General features: G+C 42.1%; 1 protein-coding gene across 2 annotated transcripts in view; it reads left to right on the forward strand.

The window, feature by feature from the left end:
* The window catches only part of LOC109903493 (ubiquitin-conjugating enzyme E2 E2-like), a 42,930-nt gene that overhangs the window by 1,545 nt on the left and 26,703 nt on the right, over nt 1-14,682 (forward strand). For both annotated transcript variants that reach the window (XM_031788746.1, XM_031788745.1), the window contains exons 2-3: nt 757-960; nt 3,948-3,998. In XM_031788746.1, coding sequence (XP_031644606.1) covers nt 764-960; nt 3,948-3,998 — 248 coding nt within the window. In that variant the 5' untranslated portion in view covers nt 757-763. The remainder of the gene's footprint in view (nt 1-756; nt 961-3,947; nt 3,999-14,682) is intronic.

Below are 14,682 nucleotides of genomic sequence, written 5' to 3' on the forward strand. Positions count from 1 at the left end.
CACCAATCACTGCATCAAGAGAAAAATGTGTTAATGAATCCAATTACTGTCTGTGCAGAATGTTGCCCAACGGATTCTGAGTGTTCATGACCAAAGTGTGTGTGTTATAGCTGCACTTTGCGTTGATTGAAGATCTGCTGTCTGTCGTCATGCTCTTTCTGGAATGTGATGCTCATTTCAGCAACCATCTGCTCCTTTACAGTAGCCCCCCACACACACACACACACACACACACACACACACACACACACACACACACACACACACACACACACACACACACACACACACACACACAGCCCCCATTTACTCAAACAACTACTTCTCATTCTGTGAATGTTTAAAATGCACAGCTTCACCTTGAAGGCTCATATGGTATGTTGGGAAATTACATTTCCTCAATGCGACCTTGTAGAAGGAGCTTTGATTATAGAGGCTGTAGTGTGAGCTGGTCTGTGGGGACATGGAACCTGCCTGCCTTACTATAATGACCTTTAAAAGACCTGAGACCTAGGAGGGGAACAGTATTTAATTCTGTTGTGGCTGGCTGGCTGGCCGTCTCTGGTGGTTTGGTTTTTAATACTGTACTTCTAACAGAATAGCCACTGACTAAAAGACAACCACCGAACCAATAGGATTCAAACCTTTGATTGCTATATCTTTAGTCAGGTGATACGCCTGCTTTGTAAGGTGTCTAGGGAAACCCCAAACCTTTATCTGTGTGTGTGTGTGCCCCCGAATGTATGTGTGTCCCAGTGCCAGGATGTCCAGTGAGGTGCAGCCCAGCTCGAGGCCAGAAGACAGTCCCAACACAAGTGGAGGCAGCTGGGACGCGGAGCAGAGAGAGGTGGCCCCTCCGGGTCAGGAGCTGGGTCAGGAGCGAGATCAGACAATGCCCAAGAAGAAAGAGGCCAAGATATCCAGCAAGACCGCTGCCAAGCTCTCCACCAGCGCCAAGAGGTATAGCTGAAATTCTCTTTATTCTATTCTGTCCATGTAGGTTGTGTAAGGAAGTGCCCTTAATGGTCTTGTTCAAAAGTACTTCATAAACAGTATAATACGGAGATGATATTGACTCAGATGCACCTTGAAGCAGTGGATTTATTATAACCATCAATGGGTTATTATGAAATTCAATGGTCTGTGGGACATTAGAGAAAAACAAAGTGTTTGTGTCACAGAGAGAGAGCCCATGGATGCGTGAACATGAACAAGGGAGGCCTGCATGTTCTGTAATTAGTCCATTTCCCCATGGATTCCCCCGTTCATTTTCTCATTTATTCCTCCCTCCATTCTCTCTTAACAGCCTGCAGCCTCACCAGGTAAAGTTTGCCACTTCAGGAGAAAATACTGTAGATGAAATTACAGAGCGTACTGTGCATTCAAGCCTGGGAACGACTTACTCCATAACCGTGGTGATTGTATTACAGTTATACAGCCCCTTGCAGAAAGATGTCTTTTCCCACTGCACAATGATTTACCCTCAGTCTCCTCTCATCATGAACCAGAGAGTTTATTATCAATACAAGCACACAGAGGAGATGAGGGGATCTGCTGTCGTTTGTTCTGCCATCGCTCACTCGCTCTTTGAGGTGTGGTGCCTACCTGTCAGCACTCCTCTGTGTGTGTCCGTGTGTGTGTGTATGTGTGCACATTCCTCCATGGCGTGACATTTGGAGAGGAACGAGGGAATGAGTCGACAGCGACAGGGATGACAGGTTAATTTAACAAAAGGACCACCTTAGGTTCTCTCCCGCTCTGAGCCGTGGTGGTGGCGGCGGCGGTGGTGGTAGGGGTGGTGAGCGGAGGTGTGCCATTTCAACTGATGTTGTGATGATTCCCTGTCTCCTGATATTGGAAGGCTGCTTGTCGTTGTCCTCCCCCATGGCTGCAGCTGACTATTTGTATAGCTCATCTAGCAGATGTAAATATTTTTTTGAACGTATCTTTTTTATTTTTTATTTTTTTATATTTATTATTTTTTGTGCATTTTTAAACCATATTTATATGTTCATATGTTTTTTGGGGGGGGTTTATTATTATGATTATTTTTTATATCTATTTTATTTATTTTTAAAACATTTTTACCTTTATTTAACTAGGCAAGTCAGTTAATAACAAATTCTTATTTACAATGACAGATAGTAACAACATTTGTTGCGAGCATTGTGCATAGATGACTTAGGGCCAGGGGCCACATGAAGCGTCTCAGACTAGGATCAGTTTTGCCTTTTAGATCATAATGAATCAAATTGTTATGGACAGGGAGGACCTCATTTACATCATCACCCCTACTCTGAGACGCTTTATACATTCGGAACTAGGCTTATATCTCAAAATCTTTAGGTTTATGATTATTCATGAGAGTAGCAGGGGTTTGAAGCAAAATTATTTTCCAATCGTTTAGTAAACAGAACCATTTTTGTTGTTGTTCTGTTCCACTGTTCCGACCAGGAAAATAAATATCTGAACCAGTTCAAACACCAAAAAAGTTAAGTTTTATATCGTTCCTTTCGGCTTCTTTTTAAACCTCTGAAATCAACATTAAATTACTTCACCAATCAGTGCGGATAGAGCAGCAAGCTATAGTTAGTTGTTTACATGCATTGGACAGACAAGTGTAGGGCGCGAGGTGCGACTGAAATTTTGCGGGTGGGGGGAAAGCGAGAGAGGGTGGAGGAGGAGGCTTGAAGCACTGGGCATCTTGTTATGACATGTATTATCTGAATTAGGCCCACAGAATTATACCTACGGAGGAGCGACTTCTATGAGGGAACTTTTTGAATGTCTTTGAACTTCCAAGAAAGAGTTGGCTTAATGTGGGACCAATTAAAAATCTCTCTCCCTAATTTCTGAATCACGCTTGTAACGTCGGTAGGCTACAGTAGCTTATGCTTCGGAGGGGTAGGTAGCCTATACATGCACACACACTGCTAAAGATTTTCAGCTGGCAGGCAGACACTGGAATAAGTTTCTGAGTGACAGAGAGAGTACTTTGCATAGGCACTTTGTTGTGTTTTTTTTGTGGCACTGGGGGGAAAAAAATCCAGGAATGTAAAAGAACAGTATTAACCTGTTCCCATGCTTTTAAAATAACAGTTCTGTTCCGGAACAGTATAGATCACTTTCGTTCCCAGTTCTCATTCTTTTCTGTTTTTTGGTTTTGTTCCCTGAACCAGTTCCAAACCCTGGAGAGTAGCTTGTTGTCAGGGTTGTCTCAGTGTGAGTGGAATATTGCAGCCTTAATGGACGGTGAAGTCATTGATTGTAAAAAATAAAATAAAAACAGCACCTGGCTGTTAGAATCCTCAGAGCAAATCATTAGCATAGGTATGTAATGAGCAGTGCTGTGTACGACAGTGTAATTTGAACCCTGTCTTGATCCCGTCTACTCACTAAACTAAACCTTTATTTAGTCTAGCTGTTAGCTGTGGAAAGGATTCCAACATGTAGGGAGAGAGGAAGGGGGAGAAAGTAAGAGAGAGGGAAGGATAGAAAGAGGGAGGGGAGAGTAGGGGAGGAGAGAGAGAGAGACTAAATCAGTCAGATTTATTCCACCCTGAGTCATTAAAATCCTCATCTCAATATCAGATTCATAGTTGATTTGTCCAGAAAGCAAATATGACTCTTTTACACAGCAAGGCCTGTCTGTAGTCAATGTCAATTTGCACAATCCCATGAAACAAGATTAGTAATTCAACAGTGCGTCCCTATATTTGATATAGCTTGACAGGATGTATTCCTGTATTCAATCACAATGCTAGGAGCTCATTAGGAAATCAATAAGTTATTCAGTGTGTAGACAGGATTTTTACAACACACCGGCTAGCTAGTATGTCGCGTGTGTCTGTGTGGGTTTAGCATTACGTATATATAATCTGTATGTGATGTTTGTGTGTAATGTATATAAAGTGTGTGTGTAATGTGTGTTCCTCCTCATTCCCTAGGATTCAGAAGGAGCTGGCTGAGATAACCTTGGACCCGCCACCTAACTGCAGGTAGGAGGTTGTTCATTGTCTGTTTTATGACTGTCTGTACTTCAGTGTGTGTACAGTGCCTTCGGAACATATTCAGACCCCTTGACTTTTTCCACATTTTGTTAGGTTACAGCCTTATCCTAAAATAGATTAAATCATTTTTTCCCCTCATCAATCGACACACAATACCTCACAATGAGAGTCTTTATGTTCCTTTTGGCAAACTCCAAGCAGGCTGTCATGTGCTTTTTACTGAGGAGCGGCTTCTGTCTGGCCACTCTATCATAAAGGCCTGATATGGGTTGAATGCTGTAGAGATGGTTGCCCTTCTGGAAGGTTCTCCCATCCCCGCAGAGGAACTCTGGAGCTCTGTCAGAGTGACCATCGGGTTCTTGGTCACCTCCCTGACCAAATTCCCTTCTCCCCCGATTGCTCAGTTTGGCTGGGCGGCCAGCCCTAGGAAGAGTCTTGGAGGTTCCAAACTTCTTCCAATTAAGAATGATGGAGGCAACCGGGTTGTTGGCGACCTTCAATGCTGCAGAATTGTTTTGGTACCCTTCGCCAGATCTGTGCCTCAACACAATCCTGTCTCCAGAATGCACCTGAGCTCAATTTCAAGTCTCATAGCAAAGGGTCTGAATACTAATGTAAATAAGGTATTTCTGTTTTAAACTTTTAATACATTTGCAAAAATGTATAAAAAACTGTTTTTGCTTTGTCATTATGGGGTATTGTGTGTAAATAGCTGAGGAGTTTTATTTATTTAATCCATTTTAGAATAAGGCTGTAACATAACAACGTTTGGCAAAATTCTAGGGGTCTGAAAACTTTCCAAAGGCACTGTATATATGTGTGTGTGCACATGTGTTTGTGCGTAAGCGTGTTAATTGTCTGATCCGCCTGTTTTATGTATCTGTGACACCTGAGGCACTTTGTCAGTCTGTGCTGTGCATGGTGGAGAAGGAATGGGGATTGTGAAGAGCCTGTGCTGTGCTGGCTGAGTCACTCAGATGAATGGTATACATTACTGCAATGCCGCCTGCATTTACAATGCAGTTTGTCAGTCTGTTGGGCTGACTGTGAGATGAATAGACCTATCAGAGCTGTGTGCATGGTGAGTCACAGCAAAAGAAGAAATAGAAGTGATTGACCTGATTGGCCAGTAAGTTCACTACTGGGATCACTCTAGTTATGTTGCTTGCCGCTACCGCATTTGCTCTGACTCTTGCGACTGGGAAAGGCACTCTTTCACCTTTTCAATGCACAAACACACTAGCTGAGGAGAGAGAGAGATAATATGAATTTGTGTGATCTGAAAAAGGTGTGGGTGATTCAGAGAAAATCAACTTCACGACTAAAAACACTCCCGTTGTAGTTCTAAAACCATTTCCGCCGGAGTGATACAGAGAATCTCAATGAAGCATACAATCATATTCACTGTCAAAGAGCTAAAAGGAGATGGGGGGAAAAATAGATTTCAGACATTTGTTTTGAAAATGACATTTGTATGAAAACCTGTTATTTGAAGAATGTCCATTATGAAGCAGTTTCATGGCGAGTGGATTCACTTCGGCGTCAGGCAGCGGCAGTTTGGTGTGTGTGTGTGTGTGTGTGTGTGTGTGTGTGTGTGTGTGTGTGTGTGTGTGAGAGAGAGATGAGTGAATAATTGGCCATAGTCTGCTGGAGTATCTTTAAGTACAATGCAATGTGAGGGAGCTTTGACACACTTGAATCGTAGAACTCTGTATTGAAGCCCCTTGGGGTGTTTGGTTCATTCTTACAGAAACTAGCCCAAGCTCCCCTCCAAGTCTTCTATAAACCCATGTGTAGTTTTCTAGTGTTTGGTTTGCAAATGTTGACACAACAATATAACATTTCAACATGTATTTTGTGAGATAAAAGCAATGAGCATGAATAAAAATGTTCATATATGGATGTGATAAACCGTTAGGATAATTTAGCCTACACCGTACAGTAGAAGATATGAGGCTAATTTCCTCTTGTTTTGAACTGTATTCCTTTTTAATAGTGCTACGAGTAGAAAAATCCACCATCTGTTTATCAAATGCTGTGTGTGTTCTGCCTGTCCTCACCGACTAATTGACGTGACAACAGTGTTAATAGTGTCTGTAGAGGAGGACGGGGTGGGTGAGAGGCGTCAGATGTGAGGGAGCGGACACTGTAATACACACAGCTCATTAGCTTCTCTTTATTTTTCTCCATCCTTTCTTCTCACGTCTGCAGCGAACCGCTTCTGCTCTTCCTCCTCATTTCAATAAAACCCAACTCCACTCATCATGATCACAGAACACCTCATAAACATTCTCTCACTCTCTCTCCCTTTCTTTTTGTCTCGCCCTTCCTGTCTGTCTGTTTTTTTATCCCTATTTTAAAGAGAGCAGAGGGAGTCGTGATACTTTCCCCTTGGGAAAATAAAACACATCTTACTTTCATCGAAACGTGTCTCATTTGAAGAACATATTTCGCAACATGTTGAAAGGAAGCAGGCCAAGCAGACAGGATGTGGAGTATATATTATGGGATGCTAAGGGGATATTTTCTCTTTTTTAATCATCTTTGTCACCTGAGCAGAGAGTTAATTCGTTGAATGTGAGAAGTGCTCTGCAAGGCTATTCCCTCTCAACAGACACATTATATTGCCTCACTCTTCAACACGCCTTTTTACCTCCGTGTGTGTGTGTGTGTGTGTTTTTGTTAATTACCATATCCTTTCATGATGGTCCTGGCAGCGTTTTGATAAGAAATCCCCATTGGCAGAATGAAACAATGTGGATATGTTGGAGGATTGGCCATGCTTTCATTCTTTCTCTCTTTCCTTTCTTTCTTTCTTTCTTTCTCTCTCTTTCTTTCTCTCTCTTTCTTTCTTCCTCCCACTCTCTGCCACTACTCCCCCTCTTTCTCTCTATCTCTCCTTCCCTCCCTTCCTCCATAATCCCAGGAACATTGTGTGTTAGCGTGTTGTTCCAGAGTAATCCATTCTAAATGAAGACCAGTAATCATCTCCAGACATCACAGTGATGACTGATGAAGTGATGAAGTGAAATAGAAAGTATTGATGCGTATCGTAACGGGGAACTACAGAAGGAGAAAATATCTAATTCCACACTATGATTATCAGGGCGGTGGTGCTGTGTGATTGACTAATATATGCCTCAATTAGCTTTGCAATGTAATTGACTTGCAGCAGTCTCTCTCCCAGTTTCAGACATACTCCGATATGAGCATTCAGATCTGATTATTATCATCTTGTATATATACTGTAGTTGAAGTGGATACAGGAGGCTGGAAACGTCTGGGTTAGCTCTTTCAGAGATAGTCAAAGACTTGACTAAGACCTAAGGCTGGAAACATTGTCAATAATGGGGAGGGAGGGAGCATACATCACAGTGTGCAGAGTCTATTTAACCCTTTGCGGAGCTTTTTCAGAGACACACAGATTTCATGCATAACATGAACAGAGGATGCTGTGGAGCCCTCCTGTTTCTGGGTCTGAGTGATGTGAGGTGGAGCCCTCCTGTTTCTGGGTCTGAGTGATGTGAGGTGGAGCCCTCCTGTTTCTGGGTCCGAGTAATGTGAGGTGGAGCCCTCCTGTTTCTGGGTCTGAGTGATGTGAGGTGGAGCCCTCCTGTTTCTGGGTCTGAGTGATGTGAGGTGGAGCCCCCCTGTTTCTGGGTCTGAGTGATGTGAGGCCACCTGTGATTTCTGGTAAGAGATGGTTAACCAGTCTTTGTCTAGGGTAGAGTAGATGGCTGTCCTTTTAGTGCTTCTACTAGAAGTATCTGCATGCTTCCCAGCCAATACAGTTCAGAAGAGTTTTGGACTTTGGTGAGTTTTTTTGGGGCTGTTCGGCGCACAATTTCTTTCTTGAGACCAGCCAAAGTTCGATAGACAAAGTCTATGCTCCTTCGTCTCTGATTGGTCAACTGTAAGGACTGTAAGGATTCTTCAATAAATGTAAAATTGTGCGAATAAGATCTCCTCAGCATAAAAATGCATAAAAATGTATGACAGATTTCTTGAGTTATCGTATATAAATTCAGACTCAAAATGCACATACGGTACTTTTGCCGCTTTTTATGCGAGCACACTCGTTTTGTTTGCCTAGCCGACATAAGCTAGCTGCCAGCCGAACTGAAGCATGCTGGCGCCTTGAGGGAGGAAAGGAGGACAGAGGAAGGAGAGGAGGGTGGAGAGGAGAGGAGAGGAGAAGGGGGAGGCGAGGACAGACGGGGGGAGGCGAGGACAGACGGGGGGAGGAGAGGACAGACGGGGGGAGAGAACAAGACAGCGTTTTGATTAGGAGGGAGGAGAGGAGGGTGGACGGGACAGAGGGAGGAAGGAGAGGAGAGGAGGGTGGAGTTTAGTGAGGAGAGGACAGAGGGAGAAGAGAACAAGACAGCGTTTTGATTATCGCAGTGGTGGTAGAAGGGGGGTTCTGATTGGTGTGGTGTAGTAGTAATGTGTCATATCCCATGTCTCTGACAATCATCATACATACCAAGCAGTCATTTGAACTGCTCTCATGTGAAAAGTATAAATGTATAAACAGCACACACTCACATATCAACATGATCAAGTCAATATCATAATTTAATATGAAGAGTGTTTACTTGGCAGATAGTGAGTGAGTGATTTCTTCAGGTCAACTCATATGAATTTAGTTTTTACCAACAAACCAGCAGCAAGCCAAACAGGCAATCCCAGAGTCCACAGGGAGACTAAAAGTTCAAGCACTTAGTCCTTTTTAACAAGAGAAGAACATCATTGTAAAGATTACTCTGAGAGAAAGAGAGATGAATTAAACAGTCAATTTGGAAGCATTGGAGTGCAACTGCTATTGTTATGATATGCTTAGCATTCCATGTTCCACATCATTACGCTTTCTCTCAGCTAGGAGGGTAGGATGTTATTGCCAGAGAATTCTAATAGAATTCCATCAGAGGGAGTAATATGTCACCAGAAATCCATGAATAAGCAACATGCTTTAATTGTTTTTTTGTATGAGTTCAAGGGGATGTTTGGAGTCTAGCCTCTCCTTTCGGCTGTAGTAGTCTCTTTTATTTGAATTTGAAGGGGAGGGGAGGGGAGGGGAGAGGGAGAGAATATAGTCATAGTCCCATCTGGTCCACAGAAGCTAAGAGAGGCCCAGGAAGATTCATCCACTTGTTGTGACCTCACACTATGGATCTAATTACCCTCAGCTGGGTGGAGGGCCTTTCTCTTCTTTGCTCTTCTGTTCTCTTTTCACAGACACTCTACATGTCTTTATCTTCTCTCCCGCTCTTCACTCCCTCGCTATGCTTCTTCTCACACACTACAGATCCTCATTTCACCATTATAATTTCCAATTCACCAATCTCCTTACTTGCTTTTTTGTCAGTCTGCTCTGCCGTTAGACACAGCTGATTAAAGGCTCTGACGAAGTGGAGTTATGTGACTGATGTCACCCGTGTTATTGTGAGAGATGCTCATCGTGTCTCTGTGTTGGGTGAGTGATTAGCCCCTCATTAACATGCTGCCTGCAGTATCCTTTGGTAGTCCATGGACACAGACATCATCATCATTTTATTACCCACAGACTCATGTTTGGCTTATACTGTCTTGTGTAAGTGTGTGTATTGAGGAAAGGAGAACCTGCTTAGGTAGAGAAAGAAGGTAACAAAACAGAGCACACTTGTTGATAATAGTCTACATTTATAAATATATATTTTTATTTAACCTTTATTTAAGTAGGCATGTTAGTTAATAAACAAATTAGGCACATTTGGGCAGTCTTGATACAACATTTTGAACAGAAATGCAATGGTTTGTTGGATCAGTCTAATACTTTGCACATACACTGCTGCCATCTAGTGGTCAAAATCTAAATCGCACCTAGGCTGGAGTAATACATTATGGCCTTTCCCTTGCATTTCAAATATGAGGTACAAAAAACAAAAGAACGGTTGTTATTTTCTTTGTATGATCTTTTACCAGATATATTGTGTTATATTCTCCTACATTCCTTTCACATGTCCACAAACTTCAAAGAGTTTCCTTTCAAATGGTACCAAGAATATGCATATCCTTGTTTCAGGGCCTGAACTACAGGCAGTTACATTTGGGTAGGTAATTTTAGGCAAAAATGGAAAAAAAGTGGCGAATCCTTACAATGACCGCCTACCAAAAGGCCTCCTGCGGGGATAAGGGCTGCGATTTTTCCTATTTTGTTGCCTTTCAACCTGGAATTAAAATGGACTTTTGGGGGGTTTGTATCATTTGATTTACACAACACTTTGAAGTTGCAAAATATTCTTTTGTGAAATAAACGAGAAATAAGACAAAAAAAACTGCCCATTCTTCAAGGCAAAACTGCTCCAAGTCCTTCAAGTTGGATGGGTTCCGGTGGTGGACAGCAATCTTTAAGACATACCACAGATTCTCAATTGGATTGAGGTCTGGGCTTTGACAAGGCCATTCCAAGTCATTTAAAAATGTTTCCCCTTAAACCACTCAAGTGTTGCTTTAGCAGTATGCTTAGGGTCATTGTCCTGCTGGAAGGTGAACCTCTGTCCCAGTCTCAAAACCCTGGAAGACTGAAACAAGTTTGCCTCAAGAATTTCCCTCTATTTAGCGCCATCCATCATTCCTTCATGCTGGAGAATGGAAAAACATCCTGCCCCATCATGCTTCACTGTGGGGATGGTGTTCTCATGGTGATGAGAGGTGTTGGGTTTGTGCCAGATGGCTTAAAGTGGTTCTATGGATAGATACTCCAATCTCCGCTGTGGAGCTTTCCAGCTCCTTCAGGGTTATCTTTGGTCTCTTTGTTGCCTCTCTGATTAATGCCCTCCTTGCCTGGTCCGTGAGTTTTGGTGGGTGGCCCTCTCTTGGCAGGTTTGTTGTGGTGCCATATTCTTTCCATTTTTTAATAATGGATTTAATGGTGCTCTGTGGGATGTTCAAAGTTTCAGATATTTATTTATAACCCAACCTTGATCTGATCTTGTTGGTGTGCAAAGCTGTCATCAAGGCAAATGGTGGCTACTTTGAATAATCTAAAATCTATTTAGATTTGTTTAACACTTGTTTGGTTACTACATGAGTGTTATTTCATAGTTTTGATGTCATGACAAGAGAGACACCACAACACTACATAAAGAGAGACCTAAGACAACAACATAGCATGGCAGCAACACATGAGAACATCGCATGGCAGCAGCACAACATGGGAGCAACACAAAACAAGCTACAAACATTATTGGGCACAGACAGCAGCACAAAGGACAAAGAAGTTAGAGACAACAATACATCACGCAAAGCAGCCACAAATGTCAGTAAATGTGTTTAGCCATAGTTGTCAACTATCTGGCTTCCCCACTGGCTTTAACAGCCAATATCTCAACACAGTGACAAACACACAGCAAGAGAACTAAGGCTGTCCTGGCTGGTTGTCTCTCTCTATATCTGCCTCTGTTGTTGTTACAGCAGTACTCAGCTAACCAGTTGTGAGGGGAAATGGACAGAGGCATGCTGCCTCCCGCCCGAGCAATGCCAGCAACGTCCCTGTACTGTGTACATACCTGCTAATGTTATTGACATGATACATGGCTCCTGGAGGGCAGAGCAAGCGGGAGGGAAGGCAGGGTATGGGTGGAGGAAATATATAAAACTGTACCTGTCACATGCTTTCGTAAACAACAGGTGTAGACTAACAGTGAAACGCTTAGTTATGGGTCCTTTCAAACAATGCAGAGAAAGATCAAAGTAAATAAATAGAAGTAGTGACACAAGGAATAAATAAAAGAGTGAATAACGAAGGCAGGATAGACCGAGTCGATGTGATAAAATGATGGTGCTAAAATGGTCAGGTCTGTTTTCTTAGTGGATTGAGGTCAAAACTGACATGTGGTTTCAGCAATAGTGCTCAGAGGTTCTGAATGCACCCAGGCTACTTGTATCCATGTATACCTGTTTACCCCACAAGACATGCCACCAGAGGTCTCTTCACCATCCCAGAGTCCAGAACAGACTATGGGAGGCACACAATACTACATAGAGCCAGGGCTACATGGAACTCTATTCCACATCAGGTAACTGATGCAAGCGGTAGAATCAGAGTTAAAAAACAGATAACAATACACCTTATGGAACAGCAGGGACTGTGAAGAGACACACACACATGCACATACACACATACACATGATAAGACACACACTCTACACACACGTACACATGGATTTTGTACTGTAGATATGTGGTAGTAGAGTAGTGGCCTGAGGAAACACACTTAATGTGTTGTGAAAAGTGTTATGAAAGGTCATGTCATGTTGTATATAACTGCCTTAATGTTCCCATTGACATAATAAATACAAATACAACTGCTGCATAATAATAAACCTCACAGTGTTACTCAGTCGTACTGTAGAAATAGAATTCACAGTGTTACTCAGTCGTACTGTAGAAATAGACTTCACAGTGTTACTCAGCCGTACTGTAGAAATAGACTTCACAGTGTTACTCAGTCATACTGTAGAAATAGACTTCACAGTGTTACTCAGTCGTACTGTAGAAATAGACTTCACAGTGTTACTCAGTCGTACTGTAGAAATAGACTTCACAGTGTTACTCAGTCGTACTGTAGAAATAGACTTCACAGTGTTACTCAGTCGTACTGTAGAAATAGACTTCACAGTGTTACTCAGTCGTACTGTAGAAATAGACTTCACAGTGTTACTCAGTCGTACTGTAGAAATAGACTTCACAGTGTTACTCAGTCGTACTGTAGAAATAGACTTCACAGTGTTACTCAGTCGTACTGTAGAAATAGACTTCACAGTGTTACTCAGTCGTACTGTAGAAATAGACTTCACAGTGTTACTCAGCCGTACTGTAGAAATAGACTTCACAGTGTTACTCAGTCATACTGTAGAAATAGACTTCACAGTGTTACTCAGTCGTACTGTAGAAATAGACTTCACAGTGTTTACTCAGTCATACTGTAGAAATAGACTTCACAGCGTTACTCAGTCGTACTGTAGAAATAGACTTCACAGTGTTACTCACTCATACTGTAGAAATAGACTTCACAGAATTACTCAGTCATACTGTAGAAATAGACTTCACAGCATTACTCAGTTATACTGTAGAAATAGACTTCACAGCATTACTCAGTCATACTGTAGACATAGACTTCACAGCATTACTCAGTCATACTGTAGACATAGACTTCACAGTGTTACTCAGTCGTACTGTAGAAATAGACTTCACAGTGTTACTCACTCATACTGTAGAAAAAGACTTCACAGTGTTACTCACTCATACTGTAGAAATAGACTTCACAGCGTTACTCAGTCATACTGTAGAAATAGACTTCACAGGGTTACTCAGTCATACTGTAGAAATAGACTTCACAGTGTTACTCACTCATACTGTAGAAATAGACTTCACAGTGTTACTCACTCATACTGTAGAAATAGACTTCACAGAGTTACTCAGTCATAATGTAGAAATAGACTTCACAGAATTACTCAGTCATACTGTAGAAATAGACTTCACAGCATTACTCAGTTATACTGTAGAAATAGACTTCACAGCATTACTCAGTCATACTGTAGACATAGACTTCACAGCATTACTCAGTCATACTGTAGACATAGACTTCACAGCATTACTCAGTCATACTGTAGATGTAAGGATTGTGGCTGGTAGAGATGAGAAGCAGGTACAGGGAGTGAACATTTAATAGCGTCGGACATGGAAAGGACAGGACAGCGTCTGGACAAGAACACATAACGACATTAATGCTGACACAGGGAGCAAATGGGGGAGCAGACAGTTATAGACGGGGCAATCAACAAAGGGAAGGAGTCCAGGTGAGTCCAATAAGCGCTGCTGCACATAATGATGGTGACAGGTGTGCATAATGAAGGTCTGCTTGGCACCCTCGAGCACCAGAGAGGGAGAGCGGGAGCAGGCGTGGCAGTAGAAATAGACTTCACAGTGTTACTCAGTCGTACTGTAGAAATAGACTTCACAGTGTTACTCAGTCGTACTGTAGAAATAGACTTCACAGTGTTACTCAGTCATACTGTAGAAATAGACTTCACAGTGTTACTCAGTCGTACTGTAGAAATAGACTTCACAGTGTTACTCAGTCATACTGTAGAAATAGACTTCACAGTGTTACTCAGTCATACTGTAGAAATAGACTTCACAGTGTTACTCAGTCGTACTGTAGAAATAGACTTCACAGTGTTACTCAGTCGTACTGTAGAAATAGACTTCACAGTGTTACTCAGTCATACTGTAGAAATAGACTTCACAGCGTTACTCAGTCGTACTGTAGAAATAGACTTCACAGTGTTACTCACTCATACTGTAGAAATAGACTTCACAGTGTTACTCACTCATACTGTAGAAATAGACTTCACAGCGTTACTCAGTCATACTGTAGACATAGACTTCACAGCATTACTCAGTCATACTGTAGAAATAGACTTCACAGCATTACTCAGTTATACTGTAGAAATAGACTCTACAGCATTACTCAGTCATACTGTAGACATAGACTTCACAGCATTACTCAGTCATACTGTAGACATAGACTTCACAGTGTTACTCAGGCGTACTGTAGAAATAGACTTCACAGTGTTACTCACTCATACTGTAGAAATAGACTTCACAGTGTTACTCACTCATACTG

Source organism: Oncorhynchus kisutch, linkage group LG14 (assembly GCF_002021735.2).
Source record: "Oncorhynchus kisutch isolate 150728-3 linkage group LG14, Okis_V2, whole genome shotgun sequence".
Taxonomy (NCBI): Eukaryota; Metazoa; Chordata; class Actinopteri; order Salmoniformes; family Salmonidae; genus Oncorhynchus; species Oncorhynchus kisutch.